General features: G+C 40.8%; 1 protein-coding gene across 2 annotated transcripts; it reads left to right on the top strand.

The window, feature by feature from the left end:
• Positions 1–4,170: 4,170 nt before the first annotated feature.
• On the top strand, positions 4,171–14,042 carry Prss23 (serine protease 23). Of its 2 annotated transcripts, none has more exons than XM_076843900.2 (2): positions 4,171–4,282; positions 11,564–14,042. In XM_076843900.2, the coding sequence occupies exon 2, from the start codon at positions 11,577–11,579 to the stop codon at positions 12,723–12,725; it is 1,149 nt and encodes a 382-aa protein (XP_076700015.2). In that variant the 5' UTR covers positions 4,171–4,282; positions 11,564–11,576; the 3' UTR covers positions 12,726–14,042. The 2 variants fall into 2 exon arrangements, with proteins under 2 accessions (XP_076700015.2, XP_076700016.2); XM_076843901.2 differs by lacking the exon at positions 4,171–4,282 and adding an exon at positions 4,306–4,378.
• Positions 14,043–16,444: the final 2,402 nt, after the last annotated feature.

Raw genomic sequence — 16,444 nt, 5'->3', positions numbered from 1 at the left:
AGCTATTGTGAACTGAGCTGCTATAAACATTGATGTGGCTGCATCACTCTAGAATGCTGATTTTAAGTCCTTTGGGTATAGACTGAGGAGTCTGATAGTTGGGTCAATGGTGGTTCCATTCCATGTTTTCTGAGGAATCTCCATACTATTTTCCATAGTAGTTGTACCCATTTGCAATCCCATCAGCAATGTATGAGTGTACCTTTTCCCCCACATCCTCACCAACACGTACTGTTGCTTATTTTCTTGATAATTGCCATTCTAACTAGAGTGAGATAAAATCCCAGTGTAGTTTTAATTTGTATTTCTCTAGTTGCTAGAAATGTTGAACATTTTTTTATATATTTGTTGATAGATTGGAGTTCTTTTTTTGTGAAGTCCGTTCAGTTCCTTTGCTTATTTATTGATTGGGTTATTTGATTTTTTGGTGTTAAGTTTTTGAGTTCCTAACATATCTTGGAGATTACAAGTTTGGCTCACTTTTGTATGCTCTCTGTCTTGCTCTTGCTCTCTCTGCAATCCCTTCTTCCTTGCTATTATGCAATATAAGAAGGCCTTCACCAAATATGGCCCCCTCAATCTTGAACTTCCCAGCCTCCAGAACTGTGAGCCAAATAAATTTCTGTTCATTATAAATTAGTTAGTCTGGGGTGTTCTGTTACAACATCACAAAATAGACTAACCCTTCCCTCTTTTTTTGTTTATCTTGACCATTCCATGCAATAAGATATATTCCATGGTACCTGGCATAGTGTGTGCATTCAGTAAACAAAGCTATAATTATTACAATTTAGTCCTAGTTCTGCTCCCTTAACTTACACATCAGTCTTACTATACAGTGAAGTTTTGTTTTTATCTATGTTACAAGGTGGTTTTGCTAACACAGTAAGGTGATATGTATCAAAACACTGCCCTGATCTTCATTTTTTAAACACCAGCTCAACTCCTATTGCCTCAAGGATGCTTCAGCACCTGTCAGAGTGGGAATTAATAATTCTGTCTTCCATATTTTGCAGCTCATGTGCATACCCTGATCTAAACTGTATCTTGACATACATACATGGAGTACAACTTCCCATTCTTTTTGGATTTTGTATAATGTCCATAGCATAATAGTCCTTGAGGTAAGGGATATTTGCTTGCTCTCCCCCAGAGCCCCAGAAACCTTATGCAGACTGGGGGAGTCAGTGAATGTGTGGGTCTTTCCTTGCATTTTTAACCATTCAGTTGCCAAGTACATAAAACATATTTGAGATTTACAAGTTTAAATGATTTCTGAGAAGAGTGATTTCTGATTTCTTGAGAAACAGTGAATGTTTTGGTTTGTTCTTTTCTGGGGGTTGATGGAAGAGATGGAACAAATACAAAAAGAAAAGCAGATTTCTAGGCTTAGCATGAGGACACCTGCGTTTTACATAGAATATTTCTCTCAAAGGTCAAAATGCTCTACAAACCTGTCACAGTTGTTGGCCCTATGACATTCAAAACCAGGTAATACCCCCTCCTTTTTCTACTGACAGTTGCAGGGAACAACAACAGTGGGTAGTCCTTTTCCAAGCCTAATGGCCCCCTCCCCTCCCTAATCATGAGTCATCTGCAGCTAGAAATCCGATTGTTAGCATACCCCTGAAACTGGCTGAGGAAGTCATTTGCTCTGGGGCCTTTCTATGCCTTAGTTTTTCTCTCCAAATGATGGAAATAATCATCCTGTCCTCCATGACTCCTCCTGAAGACATAACTGCTAGGAAAAATAAGCAATGAAAGTCCAAGTGGGTTGAGGTGGTGCTAGAGGAGCCTGCTCAAAAGCAGAGCTAAGGCATGTTCCTTTTGCATGACACGTGTAACAGCAGCTATATTTATTAGGGCCTTATTGCATGAAATTGTTCTAAGCACATCATATGTATTAATTTGTTCAATTCTTTAAAAAAAAATCCATGAAGTAGTAGTGATTTTATAGAGGAAGAAATCAAGTCACAGAAAGGCTTAGCAAAACCACACAGCTAGTAAATGGCAGACACTGAAATGGTACCCAGACACACAGTGGGTATACTGGGATACTCTCAACTGTGCAGTTATAGTGTGTACCTGTGATCATCTCTTCCATTTTATGCTTGCCACAATATTTGCACATAATAGGTGCTTAATAAATATTTATTGGGATAAATCTAACAAAACTTGAGCGTAGTTGAGAATTCATTACTTTTTCCCCTTTCTTCTGACTCTACCACCAGATCCTCTATGAAATAAGATACTTGACTTTTCATGGTGTTTTCCAATTAGGAGCTAAAGACCCTTGAAGATTCCTAATTTATTTTTTCATTTTTATGATAAAAAGTGAATATAAGCAGATTCTGGATCATTGGGATGACCATCTCATACTAAGTACTATATCTGGATTTCAGATTATGTGCTCTTCTTTGGCCCCAAGAGTTACCACTTGTTATTATGTGATAAGAAATATGCTAATAAGAAGGGAGGGACATAAAGAGAATCCCTAAAAGATGTATTAGGTCAAGTAAAAGTCAGATATTATAATGATATAGGGTGATCAAAATAGATGTGGAAGGGAGTGTACCTCACAGATCATGAGAGTGTTAGACACACAGAGAACTCAAAGATGCTCACATCTAAGCATTGGTAACCCCATGACACTGAAAGTAGTCAAAGAATCTGTACCAATTTAATTTTATAGTTCTGGAAGATAATTTTTATATTTGATTTTGGTTTTATTGTTTTTAACAGATTACCAGCCTGTGGTTTGTTTTGGTTTTATTCTCAAGTTGTTCAAAAGCTGAAATAAGTTTATATCTTTTTATGTCTATATAGTATAGGAATGGTTTTAGAAGAAAATTTAAGCGAAGACTAGAGAAATCTAAGAAAAATTTGTCCTTAAAATGGTGGATAATATTGATTTCTCTTATACTTGAGAAACACCACACAATAATGTGTTCCAGGCTTTCTTATTTAAAATCAATTGCAAACACAAACACATCAGGTATGTCAATAACACCTAGTTGTCCAATAGTATGTTAGGCCCTCCCATTCTGAGAGCAGGCTTTGACAGGAAAAAGGAAAGCTAAGTGGCTTGATAGAAAGAAATGTGGCCTCGGTGCAAATTTTTGTCATATCATTCAATAGCTGTGTGACTTAGAGCAAGTCATTAAACCTCTCCAAACCCCCAGCCCTTATTGTAAGTTAGCAGTAATCTCTGTACTCTCTAAGCCACAAAGGGCTGTATGTGAAGCTGACACACAGGAGGTGAATAGCAAGGCTCCAGCATTTGTTCCTTAAATGGAGGTCACCATTTAAGGTCGCCTGTGGCAAAGAAAAGCCCGAGGAACCCTCTGCCCTCCCCAGCTGTGGACTCCTTGGCCTGACTCAGGAAAGCAGGCCCACTGTGCGATTCCACCAGCTGGTACCCTGGTGCCCCGCCCAAAGTAGCCAGCTGGGGAGAGGGGATAGTGTCGGGGGCTCACCAGCCAGTGAGCAGTTCAGAAATGGCCAAGTCCCTGCTATGCTCCGAACACACGCATTGAACTAAGTGGGTATTGCAGAGGATGCAAGGCATTGGTGGTCCTGCGAACTGGAATGCAAGTTTCTGTTCTTTGTAGACACTTGAGACACTGGGTAAAGCGGAAAGGAATTCAGTCATCACTTTAAAGCGCTCAAAATATATGTGGGTGGTGAGCGCATAGGTTTTGAGCCAACTCAAATTTGCCTAGGGACACCCCATGCACCATGTGTATAACTATTTTCAGTTCCAGGTAAGAGGGGAGCTCCCTTGGAGAACACCTTGTCTTTAAGAGCTGGCAGCGGACTCAGGGCCAAGAACAACTTCAGGAGGCTGAGCCCCAGCCCGGGGGTGCCCGTAGTTCAAAGGGTGAAGGCGCACGGTCCTGGCCAGAGCCGGCGCTAGCTGGCACCGAGAAGCCCGGACTGGTCATTGCTGCTGCGCTGGGGGCCCACCTGCGCTGGGCCGCTGGGCAACAGTCAGTCTCGGAGGAGCGTTCCTGCCCTGGCCGGGGGCGGGCGACGCCGGGAGGGGGGCGCGGCCGTGCGGTGGGGCGGGCTGCTGCAGCGCGGCTTCCCCGAGGCCGAAGGCGGGGCAGGCGGGCCTCGGGAGGCGCGGGGGGCGGAACCGCCCGCTGCCTGCGCTGCTCTCCGGTTCGCTAACACTCGGTCGCGACGCGGGGCAAGCATGGGAGCCGTGCGCGCCCTCTCCGCGCCCACACCTGTCTGAGCGGCTTTGAGAGCCGCGGCCCTGGCGGGCTGCTCCGCACGGGTGAGTGAGGGCGCGGGCTGGGGTCGTGCGCCCGGGCGCCGGGGGACCTAGAAGCCTGGAGGAGCGGGACAAAGGGCCGGGTGCGCGCAAGGTGGGGTAAGTGTGGGCTGCTGGGGGCATCGGGGACCTCGTTCGGGCCGCTGCGCGGGCTCGAGCGCTGGGACACGGTCCTGAAGGAGTTCCGGGGAAACCCAGGAGCTGCAGAACGTTTGGATTCACGGAGTGTCACTTATGAAGCAAGTGGGGAAAGAAGGTATTGAAACGATCTTGGGTGCAGGGTCCTGGCTGGGAGTTGAGGTGAAGCAGGCTCTGACAAACTCACCTCCTGCCGGGGCGATGGCAGCACCGCCACCACTGCCACTTGTTTTCCATGAGTTCTGCTTTTACTGTATGTGATTCCATCACGTTCGGAGCATTAATTTTTAACACTAGACACGTGATTGTGAACACACCTTAGCAAGCAAGAAAAAAGATCAGCAAACATAGGTTAGGGAATAGGCTCCTTTCTCTGTTGGCTGCCCTGATGGCCCTGTGCTTCCTGCAGGGTGCTAAACCTAGAAACTGCTGTTTGAACTCTCAACAGTTTGAAGCAAGTATTTCTTCTTCTGCCTTTAGGCATTCATCACAAATTGTTAACTTTTAAATAAACGGATTTTTTAGAGCTTTAAAAACCTTTTAAAAGGAGAAAGAGATCAAACAACACCATCATTCCCCTCCAGGATACAAATTGTGTTTGTTTTCAAGTGGTCTCATGAGAATTCAGCTGATAAAAATCCCCTTTTATTGCCCATTGGGTTACACCCAGGAGAATTCAGAAACAGCCTGTAGCTAGTGGAAAGCTCCAGGTTATTCGGGATCAGGATTAAATTGGGTTTGCTTCTCTGAGCTCCTGTAACTGAGGGCTCCTTGATTGCTCCTTAGGAACTGAGAGGCCAGTGCTAGAATTGTCTCCACATGGCCCTGTGGAAAGAGTTGAGTTTATAGTTGAAGTCTGTTGTGGCCAAAATCCCTATGGCAAATTAGTATCAGGATATTTGTTGCACATTGTTTCAAGATCCTACTTGAGCAGGAGAGCGTTTAAAACAGGACTTCTGTCTTTCAAGAAGTCTTTTAGGAGGGTGATTGGAGGTTGAATGTGAAGAAGGAACTTAGAAAATGCCACGAAGCCACTACATGGATTTCTGAAAGTGTGATCACATGCAAACCATCTACATATGAATACATCCTTTACTTGTCTTTTTCCCATCTAAATAAAGTCAAGAGATAACTTGTCATGCTTCCTGTGCCTGAACTAGGAAGGAAGCATTTTTCTGAGGTATCTAATATGGATCTTGTTTTTGTAACACTGACAACTATTCAGGTAGATGGTGTATGTTGATGCCTTTTCTGTCTGTAGCGTAAGTGCCAAAGGCCCATTAGTGTGTCTGAGAACATTGTTAGCCCCAGTCTGCAGTCTTTAATAGTCTCAGGTTCCCCTGTACATCTCTCTCAGAGATCCTTTAATGAACCAGGCATTATTCATGCATAACTCTCACCGACTCTGGGGAATTTGTTTCTCATGGCCTCACCATTGACAGTTTTATGCACTCTGTTTTTTGTTCTGCTGCCAGGTTTGTCCCCGGATCACTAGGGTAGTTCATTTTGCCTAAAATCTGATAGAGAAGTTAAATTTGGTTCAACCATAAAAATTGTGTTTAGAGTTGCTGGACTTGTAAGTTCCCTGAAGTTTCCTTTATGAGACCGTAATTCTTAAAACATTATGTGATTAGGTGTGTTTTCCTTTAAAAGGGTCTATGATTCAGGAAAATGAGAGCAAGGCGAGTTGCAGAGTATTCACAGAACTTTGTTGTCTAAGCATTTGCTTTAGGAATTATCATGGTTTCACTGTTCAGTATTCCTAGCCCTAGTTCCATGGAAGTCATCCCTCTGAATGGTATCCCAAATTAGCATCTTTCACACTTTCCTACTGTTTCTTTAAGTCATTTATAGGGCATCCACCGGAATTCAAATGTTGTACAACGGACAATGATGACCCAAGGATTCGGGTTTTCCCTCGCAGCACTTGTTTGCAATAGGAGTTAAATCATTCTCGCAAACGCTGGCCCCCTTGAGGAGACCTCTGTTGTTGCAGTTTTGAAGACTAAAGTGCCAAAGGAGATGGCAGTCACAGTGCCCATTCTCTAAAGAGACTGTTGCTTGCACATTTAATAATGTGCAGAGTCCCTCTACCATACGATTAATGAACTCATGAATGGCAACATACTCCTAAAGTATAAACACTCTGAGACTCTGGACAGGGAGACAGTTACTCATGTTGTATGACTGTGCATGGAATGTGTAACCCCCTTGTGAGTCAGATACCCAGAGTTGGAAAAGGAATATTGTTTCTGTATTACTAAGCACAGTGAAAAACAGTATTTGCTTACCTTGATTTTCCTCTTTGCTTTGCCATTTAGGTGAAGTGATACATGGAAATAGTTGGGAACTTTAAAAGATAATTTATGTGTATAAGAAAGTCTTATTCTTAAAAATGGAATGTTGTGGACCTAAATTTTCTTAATCCAGATTTAGATATAATGAGAATGAGATTCAGAAATCTTCATTTCTTTTTTAAGGTATGAGTTTTCCAGACAACACTACAAAGACAAGGTTGATCCATTTGTAAACATGGAAGAGAATGTAAAGTTTTGTAATCCATTTGTTACCTTTCCAGTTGTGGGGATAGGAATGTTTTTATTGCATCTGTTTAAATCCTGGGGTGTCTATTTTAAACAAATTTCAGTGGACTTACACAGATTTACCTAGAGTTTATAAAAATGGAAATATTGTCTCTGGGGAAATTACTATTATCAGATGAGTTGAGAAATTAATGCAAAGCCATCCACCTGATTTTAAAGGACCACAGTTACCATTGGCTGTGTTGTTAATGGGAATGAGCCAGGGTAGGGTTTTTATTTTTTATTTTTCAGGGTAGGGTTTTTATGCCTCAGAAAAAATTCCTTCCCACCCTGCCCCATAATGGACAGTAGGGATGTTCCCCTCACACTTTTCTTTGGGACCTGTCCTAAAAGCATTCACACCTAGCCACTTAGTTCCACTCCCTTCTTGAAAGCCAACCTCTGCTGGAGTCCCTTGTTTCTTTGGTAGATGACCAGGGCAATCTTATCTCCCAATTAGGTAAGAGAGAACAAGATAAATTTCCCTTTTCCTTTTCCCCTACACCTCCAGCCTTGGTAATTCAAGAGTAAACATCCCTGAGCAGTAAATGACAGTGCAGACACTGTTTATAAACAACATTGTCTTTAACCTGAATATTTTTGATCCTGAAAACTTAAAAACTAGAGAATCATGGACCTATGAAGACCAGGTAAAGGAGCATTTGTTTAAGGTGATATTCAGGACAGTTTCTAAACCACCCTACTTAAGCATTTGATAAAGAAATAAGCAACTTAGAAACCTTGTAACTTTAATACAGAGTATCAATTTAAACCCACTTGAAGACTTGAGCACACAGAGCTGTATTTTTCAATTTCTGATCAGGCATTTAAAAACCTAATAAATTCAGAATAATTTGATTTGCATTAGTTTCCAGAAGTCTGCATGAGTTTCTAAATCTGAATTGAAGTTTTAAAACAAAACTTTCATAACTTTAAGGAAGACAGAAGGCTGTCAGAACAAGATCTTATCACAAATAAGTATAGTTCAGTAATAATATAGAAAACTTATAAGCAATATTTCAAACTAACAGATGCTAATGCTTTTGAAGTATCTGAAAAGTTGATTCTGAGAGGTTCAAGTTAATCCCTGCTTTGTTGGTTTAGTGGTCTTTGTTTCCATAGATAGCTTACTTCTCCTTCACTCCTGGCTAAAAGACCAGAATTTAAGTTGTAAGGACTCTGAATCTGTAATATTCTATCATACAGTAGACTTTTTAGCATTCTCTAATAACATTCTGTGATTTGTAAATGATCCCAAAAGTTCTTGGCACACAGTCATCTAACATTTTGCCAAAGAATAAACTTGATCCTTTATATTGAGGGGCTGGAATGAGGTTAGGGAGAGGGCCTAGCTAACTTCCCAGAGCTCACACCCCCAAGAAAAGACTGTTTTCCTGCTCCATACTCTGTATCTCTCATGAACTGGTTCCTAAAAATATTGTTTCTTTTTGAAACACAAAGAAAAAAATATGCCATGGTGGCACTTGTGAAATGGGGCATGCTTTAAGGTCTTTGAAAGTATTTTTTAAATAAACAGGGATTTACTGTACAGGCAAAGTACTTGGAAAATTGAAATTAGAATAAATTTTGCCTGAGAGAAGGAATAATTCATCAGTTAAGGTTTCTGGATAGATTTTTAAAGTGTGTTTCCATTAGTTTTAGACTTTTTCCTGCCATTCTCTTCCTGACACCCTAACCAACAGACTTCTTCAATTTTTTGATAAATGAATAAAGCTCCAGCCAGATGCACTGGAACAGTGGGTGTTGGTGCAGTCCATGATTCAAGTTTCATACTCCCAGGATCCAATTAAATACAAACTTCACATTTGGGATTTGAAGATCCATGCTCTAGATGACAGTGTGAGCATATTATAACTGTCATGTTCTTTATGCACATTGAAATGTTATGTACAACTTATGATAATACACAGTGTAATGCTATCTTATCTTCTGCTCTTTCCCCCAAGTCATATTTTTTAAAAAATAGGAACACTGGGGTTGGGGCTGTAGCTCAGTGGTAGAGTGCTTGCCTTGCATGTGTGAGGCACTGGGTTTGATCCTCAACACCACATAAAAATAAATAAATAAAGATATTGTGTTCATCTACAACTAAAAAATATTAAAAAAAAGAAAAGAAAAGAAACAGGAACATTTGGCAGCTTGGACCTCTGGATGCAGTGTTTCCTTTCTTAAGATAAGCTGAAGTAAACCTTGGTGTAACTGCTCCATGTTAACAGAACTAACATTCTCCACATTAGTCAAAGGGAGGAGGGGATGGTGTGTTGGGGCCCAAGACACTATGCATGATTCCTTTTAGTACATGTCACACTTGGCAGGGATTCCCCTGTAAGGGGGCATTTAGTCACCTAGCAGCAACTTACCTAGAGGAAGGGCTCTTCATGCCCAGATGAGCCTAATGCTGGGTCCTTAACCAGTAGATGGGTGGGAATAATCAGACACAGAGGCTGATCTGTCCCACAGATTTCCCAAAGGGTTGTCATTAGTACACCTATCCCCATTGCCAAGTTCCCCTCTGGGAGGAGGACTCTGTATGGTATCAGCATACCCTCCTTAGTACCCCAGCAAACATACACGTATATGTGTGTGTGTGTGTGTGTGTGTGTGTGTGTGTGTGTGTCTGTGTGTCTGTGTGTGCATCCCATGATTTCAAGAACTTAAAAAATAATTAAATGCATTTCTCCTCACAAAAGGGTCTAGAGACCCTTCCAGCAGTGTTCAGGGAATTAGGAGATCCCAAAGAATTTGCCTTTTCAGGACTTCATTCCTTTCCTTTCCCATCCCTATTTTCCCTGACAGAAATGGAATTCAAGAGATAGAGGCAAGAAAAAAGATCCCAGAGGTGGGTGGAGCACACACATATTTTAGAAATACAGCATGTGAATATTGGGAATGTGGATTGGCAAGCTCAGCTGGACTAGATAGGGTCAATGGGATTTTCCAGTTTTTATGTAAAAGCAAGCACACGGCACCCAAAGTTGCCATAACTCTGTACCCGCAAAGAGGAAGAGGGTGAGAATAAGGGAGTTATTTTCTTCGGTTCTTGCTGTGATCCACTAGAAACTTGAGACTTTTTTCTCCTATTCTTGGATGCTTGATTGTGAATGAATTACCCTACTTGCTGAGTCAGCCCAACCAGAAGATTCAGAGCCAGTCAGAGCCAATTTATGCTTAAGCATTTATGAAAGTACTTCCAAACTCCTTTTTTTTCTGTCATTTTTCTTGGGGGAATTACCAATTCTGGGTCTTTAAACATACCTTTCCATGATAAAATTCAAACTATTTTGTTTAGTACACACAACTTTTCATCATCCATCTCTTGTCTGCTGCCATTACCACCTCCTCTTCTCCACCCTTGCTGAGCTAAGTATAATTGCTGAAATGACTCAGTGTTACATATTTTGGTACTCTTGCCCAGACTGTGTTCCAAGTCTTACATTATCAAACTTCTTTTCAACTTAAGTGTCCATCTCAACCATCCCCTACCCTGGCATGCCTCTCTTATTCTTCTCACATCTGACTTTATGCCCTTAGTCTGAGTAACCACATCATCTATATACATCTCTGTCATTAGAAGTCAGCATGCATCATTCAAAAAAATTATTTTCTGAACCACACCATTCCCTTGCTTTTCCATTAACACAAGCATTCACTCAATAAATCATTATTGGGTGCTAGCATAAGCCCAAGTGCAAGACATTTACTCTAGCTATGAATGCAAACACAAACACCTGAAAAAATAACCAGGAGTAGCAGTCATAAGATATACTTCATGCAATATAGAGCTTTAGATATTTGACATAGATCCTGTTAGTGTACAAAATAATCCAAAGGAAAAGGGAATATTTTGTTTGTTAATGACCTGGTTACTCAGGAACTAAACATGTAATAGTAAATATTCTAAGTTCAAAGCAAAAAAAAAAAAAAAAAAAAAAAAACACCCAAAACCAACTTCTCATACCATCTTTCAAATGTACCCATCATGTAGAAGCAATAGAATTCCTAATAAGTGACACTGAGGAACTCTCCCTCTTTGATGCCTTGGTCACTCAGTAAGTTATACAGTTTAGATTTATCCTCTACATGAGCAAGTGTTCCTGAAAAATTTCCAGGTGCTTATTATAAATGAGAATAAACAGGTAGAAGGACAGAAAGGGAGAGAACCAGGATGGTAGGACAGGACAGTGTTTAGAATCAAATACAAAGAAAACTAAGAATCACATGGAAATTGAGGCTGGTCAGCCATTCATCTGGGACTAATGACTATAGGCATGCCACCCTGCGATGTGCCATCATAAGGGACATCTTAAGTCAGAGGAAATGACCACCCAATTTTATTTGGAATACCTAGCCACTGTAATATTCCCAAGGTCAAGTCCTTGCATTGTAAGTAAGACTGTTATCCAAGGATTCCTTTCCACACCCTGATTCATAAGTTCACAGACTTAGAAATAATGACAGGCATGCTGCGGAGCTTTGTCAGCCTGCAATAAATGAATGTTCAGCCCTTACTTTCCTGACCTACTTGTCTTCTTCATTTCTACAGAATTGTGCTCAGCATGGCGGAGATTCCAGGGCTTCTCTTCCTTCTCCTCCTGCTCTGTGTTGTTGGGCAGGTGAGTCCCTATGGTGCCTTCTGGAAACCCACTTGGCCTGCTTACCGCCTCCCTGTAGTCTTGCCCCAGTCTACCCTCAACTTGGCCAAGCCAGACTTTGGGGCTGAAGCCAAATTGGAAGTGTCCTCCTCATGTGGACCCCAGTGTCACAAGGGAACACCTCTGCCCACATATGAAGAGGCCAAACAATACCTGTCTTATGAGACACTCTATTCCAATGGCAGCCGCACAGAGACTAAGGTGGGCATTTACATCCTCAGCAATGGCAGAGGTGGAGCTCAACACCAAGACTCTGAGTCTTCAGGAAAGTCTCGGAGGAAGCGGCAGATTTATGGCTATGACAGCAGGTTCAGCATTTTTGGGAAGGACTTCCTACTTAACTACCCTTTCTCAACATCAGTGAAGTTATCTACAGGCTGCACTGGCACTCTGGTAGCAGAGAAACACGTCCTCACAGCTGCCCACTGCATACATGATGGGAAAACCTATGTGAAAGGAACGCAGAAACTTCGAGTGGGCTTCCTGAAGCCCAAGTTTAAAGATGGCGGTCGAGGGGCCAACAGCTCCAGCTCAGCCTTGCCTGAGAAGATGAAATTTCAGTGGATCCGGGTAAAACGCACCCATGTGCCCAAGGGTTGGATCAAAGGCAATGCCAATGACATTGGCATGGATTATGACTACGCCCTCTTGGAACTCAAAAAACCCCACAAGAGAAAGTTCATGAAGATTGGGGTGAGCCCTCCTGCTAAACAGCTACCAGGGGGCAGAATTCACTTCTCTGGCTATGACAATGATCGACCTGGAAATTTGGTGTACCGCTTCTGTGATGTCAAAGATGAGACCTATGACCTGCTTTACCAGCAGTGTGATGCTCAGCCTGGGGCCAGTGAGTCAGGGGTCTATGTAAGGATGTGGAAGAGACAGCAGCAAAAGTGGGAGAGAAAAATTATTGGCATCTTTTCAGGGCACCAGTGGGTAGACATGAATGGTTCTCCACAGGATTTTAATGTGGCTGTTAGAATCACCCCTCTCAAATATGCTCAGATTTGCTACTGGATTAAAGGAAACTACCTGGACTGTAGGGAGGGGTGATACAGTGCTCATTGTAGGAGAGGCCAAATTTTATCATTGGCTCATGCATGCACATACACATGTGTCTCTGTGTGTGTAATGTGTCATGTAACATCCTTTACCTAATTTCTTAAAATTGCAGGATGACTGGCTTTATTATTTGAAAACTGGTTTGTGTATCATATCATTTAAGAAGTTTGAAAGCATACTTTTGCATAGAAGTAAAAATCAATTCTGATGTTTGGGGCAATAGAAAATATTTGACAATTAAGTTAATCATTCACTTTTTTTGAGAACATTGGATTTTATTTCATTTGAACTTGTTTCAAAGGTTTATATTAAATATGTGGCATACAGGAGATATGAATTCTTGTGTGTGTATGTGTTTTCTTCGGAGATTTATGTCTTTATATTTTAAAAATTCTTGATTATTAAAGCTTCCAGATGGTAGTATGTCCATCACATATAACTCTTAGGAATTTCACAATACTTCTTAGGCAGTTATAATATTTTGGATTTGGAGGCATTCGCATGTTAGTCCTTGAACAGTAAAATAAATAATTTATTGGCTCTGTTAATATACATGTTCAACTACATCTAACAAAAAACTGGCACCCGAAGCTACTTTTAGTTTTGAAAATGGTTTCTCTTCCAAAGACTGTCACTCTACTTTGTGGGAAGTCTTTGCTTATGGTTCTGCCAGTTTTGTAGTCACAGCAGAGTAGGCAAGCTCGTTTATCCAATGATCACTTAGCAGATTTCACTCACATTTCTAGAGCTAGTTGTTTTGCAAAGACTATAATCAGGGTCTAATTAGAACAGGCTGTATTGCCTCTCTACTCACAGTTGTGGTCGGAATAAAAACAATCATAGCATTTTGCCCCTGGAGTGTAGCATGTCTTGTGTTTTATCATTTGGATGGAGTAATTTAAAATGAATTAAATTCCAGAGAACAATGGATGCATTGCTCGGCAGATGTCACAACAGAATAACCACTTGTTTGAAGCCTGGCACAGTTACATAGCCTAATCAAAATTTATTTCTGCATAGTTTTCAATGTGCTTTTAGAGAGTTGTGTACTTGTTCAATCTGGAAACTTTTCTGTCTTGTTGTAATTACTTTATAGTAAAAATACTTGTCATTTGCTTTAAGAAAAACCAGTATGACTTTTTCTTCCCCTGGCTTTAAAAGGATCCCTGTTGGTGGAATGTTCTGGACTGGAGGCTTGTGTAGTCAGGGACAATAATAAAAATGAAAATTGAGAGAATGCAAAATGGCTCAGAATCATGCACTCCAATAAATGTTTTACAAATACAATAATTGTAGTATATAAAGAAAGGAGTTTGATTTATTCTATTTTAATTTTATGGTTGTTGGCCTAAGAGCTTCTTTCTAAGAATATCAATGGAGAAAAAAGCAATTGGAATACGAGGCAGATGTTTACTTTGCCTGCACCCTACTAATATCAACCTGCATTGTGGCAGCGAGGACATGGAAACAGTACTGGTGACTTAAACCTCCTGGTGGCTTGTGGCGATAGAGCTTTATGAAGGGATAATCCAAGGTACTCAAGATGTGTACACCACACACTTTCTTCAAGTCACATAACAAATACTATACATAGCAAGGAGATGCAGGGCCGCCAGCAATCTTCTGAGTTCCAGTACAATTTGCTTTGGAATCTAACAAGAATCTCGCGCCTGAGGAAGGAGAGAGGTCTCCATTTCTGTGTCTGGTATTTTGGGATTTTTGTTTGCTTTGCTTTTGCTTGGTGAGAAAAAAAAAAAAAAAAAAAAAGTTTTTTTTTTTTTTTATAGATGCTCCTTTTGTAAAGCTCTTTGATATCTTGATTTCTTACAAAGGTAGACAATAATATTTTGGATTTGGAGGCATTCAAAGTCAAAATAATATCAGTTTGCAAGTGGTTGTAATTTACTAAAGGATATGCTACATACAACATAACTTATAGAACTGGAACAGAAAATTGTAAAATTTGACATGTCTGTCTTTTCAGTGACAATAAAAGAAAGCATGGTATTAAAATATTATTGTAATTTAAAGGAAAAAAAGTACTCATGATATTAATATAACTGGTACTTTACGTGTGTTAGTTGTATACACTGCAACCACATATTCCTAGTAAGGCCAGTAGAACAATGATTCCCAAAGTATGACCCTTAAATATTTGTCCCTCCAGACTTTCTACCAGAAATAAAAAGGGTATTGTCATCAAGTAAAAGGAAGTGCCTCTCAATACTAACTCATTATTGGGTTCACATGAACCCCTGTTTCCACATTCAAAGCTCTGGAAAGGGCTGGGGATGTGGCTCAAGCGGTAGCGCGCTCGCCTGGCATGTTTGCGGCCGGCCCGGGTTCGATCCTCAGCACCACATACAAACAAAGATGTTGTGTCCGCTGAAAACTAAAAAATAAATATTAAAAAAATTCTCTCTCTCTCTCTCTAAAAAAATAAAAAATAAAAAAAAAACTCTGGAAAGTTCTGTAGTAAAGAGTCCTATTTGTGTTTCTAAATCTGTATTTTAATAAGCATCTTTAGTGACAGAAATCTTGTTCTCTCATGCAATGCCTACAAGCAGTCTAGACTTCTAAGTTCTAGGAGTTACTGCAACAACGTTTGGATGGAAGTGAAGATGCAGAAAGTGTGACATTCTGAGTGACATCAGATATGGAGCTGAACTAGACCCTGAACCAGGATTTAGAAATGTTCACACATAAAATGGAAAAGGATGAACTTGAAAATCATTTGTAACTGAGAATCAGAAGGTTGTGGCAGAATGTGGGACTCCTTTTTACATAGAATTTCAACCTTAGAAGTTTATATTAAACACTAGGAAAATAGCACTGAACAGGTAAATATGTACCAATGAATGTAGAGTCACACACAAATTCTTTTGTTACTTTTTTTTGGCTCACAAAGAGATTAGAATGCTGACACTGTCTCCTAATTCCTTCTTGTGGAGTTTAGCTACCTGCTCCCTGGGAGGGGAAGTGCCCAAGACACCTGGTCACTTATTTAAGATAGCCATCTTTCTCTAACAACCCTTACAGAAGGTCTTTAACTTAGAACTTGAGGATGACTAAGCCTGTCCTGAAATAACAGCTTTCAGGTCTATCTTCTGAAAATCAAAGGGTAAATGACAACTGCCTTGGTGTCCAAAGGAATTCTGACAGCTGCTCTCTGGGTACTTGCTCACTGTGGACTAGTAAGAGTCCCTCCACTGGCCTGTATTTCCTTCTTGCTTTGTCTGGGCTCTGCAACTGTTCTCATCTGAACTTTTTCTTCATTCTTGTCATAAACCAACTCAAGGACAGCTTGAAGTTACCTCTATCAATTGATTTCTATGGATGTTTGGTAAGGTAGACATTTAATTTATCATCAGGATGGGACTCTTTTGAGACTGCCTGAAAGGGAACACAAATAATAATGAGATTGGGGCTGCGGGCACAAACCAGGTTTGTCCTGGACAAGCAAGCATGTTTTGTCACCTTGATTTTTAAATCCTTTTGAGGCAGTGTATAGAATGTAGACTGACAGTTTGCTAACCAGAACAACAATGGACCCCAGCTCCCTGGATCTCTCAGCGCTTGGCTTGGCTTGTGGTTCCTGCTGCCTATCTGCTGTGTGTGGATCAGCATATGAGGTCCTCCAAAGGGAGAAGGGCATTTAAAATTTCTCTTGATGGAGGCTAGAATACAGAGGTAGTAAATATGGAGCCATT

This window comes from Callospermophilus lateralis, chromosome 2 (genome assembly GCF_048772815.1).
Source record: "Callospermophilus lateralis isolate mCalLat2 chromosome 2, mCalLat2.hap1, whole genome shotgun sequence".
Lineage (NCBI taxonomy): Eukaryota > Metazoa > Chordata > Mammalia > Rodentia > Sciuridae > Callospermophilus > Callospermophilus lateralis.
The sequence above is the reverse complement of the archived record's forward strand: the minus strand, read 5'-3'. Positions and strand labels throughout refer to the sequence as shown.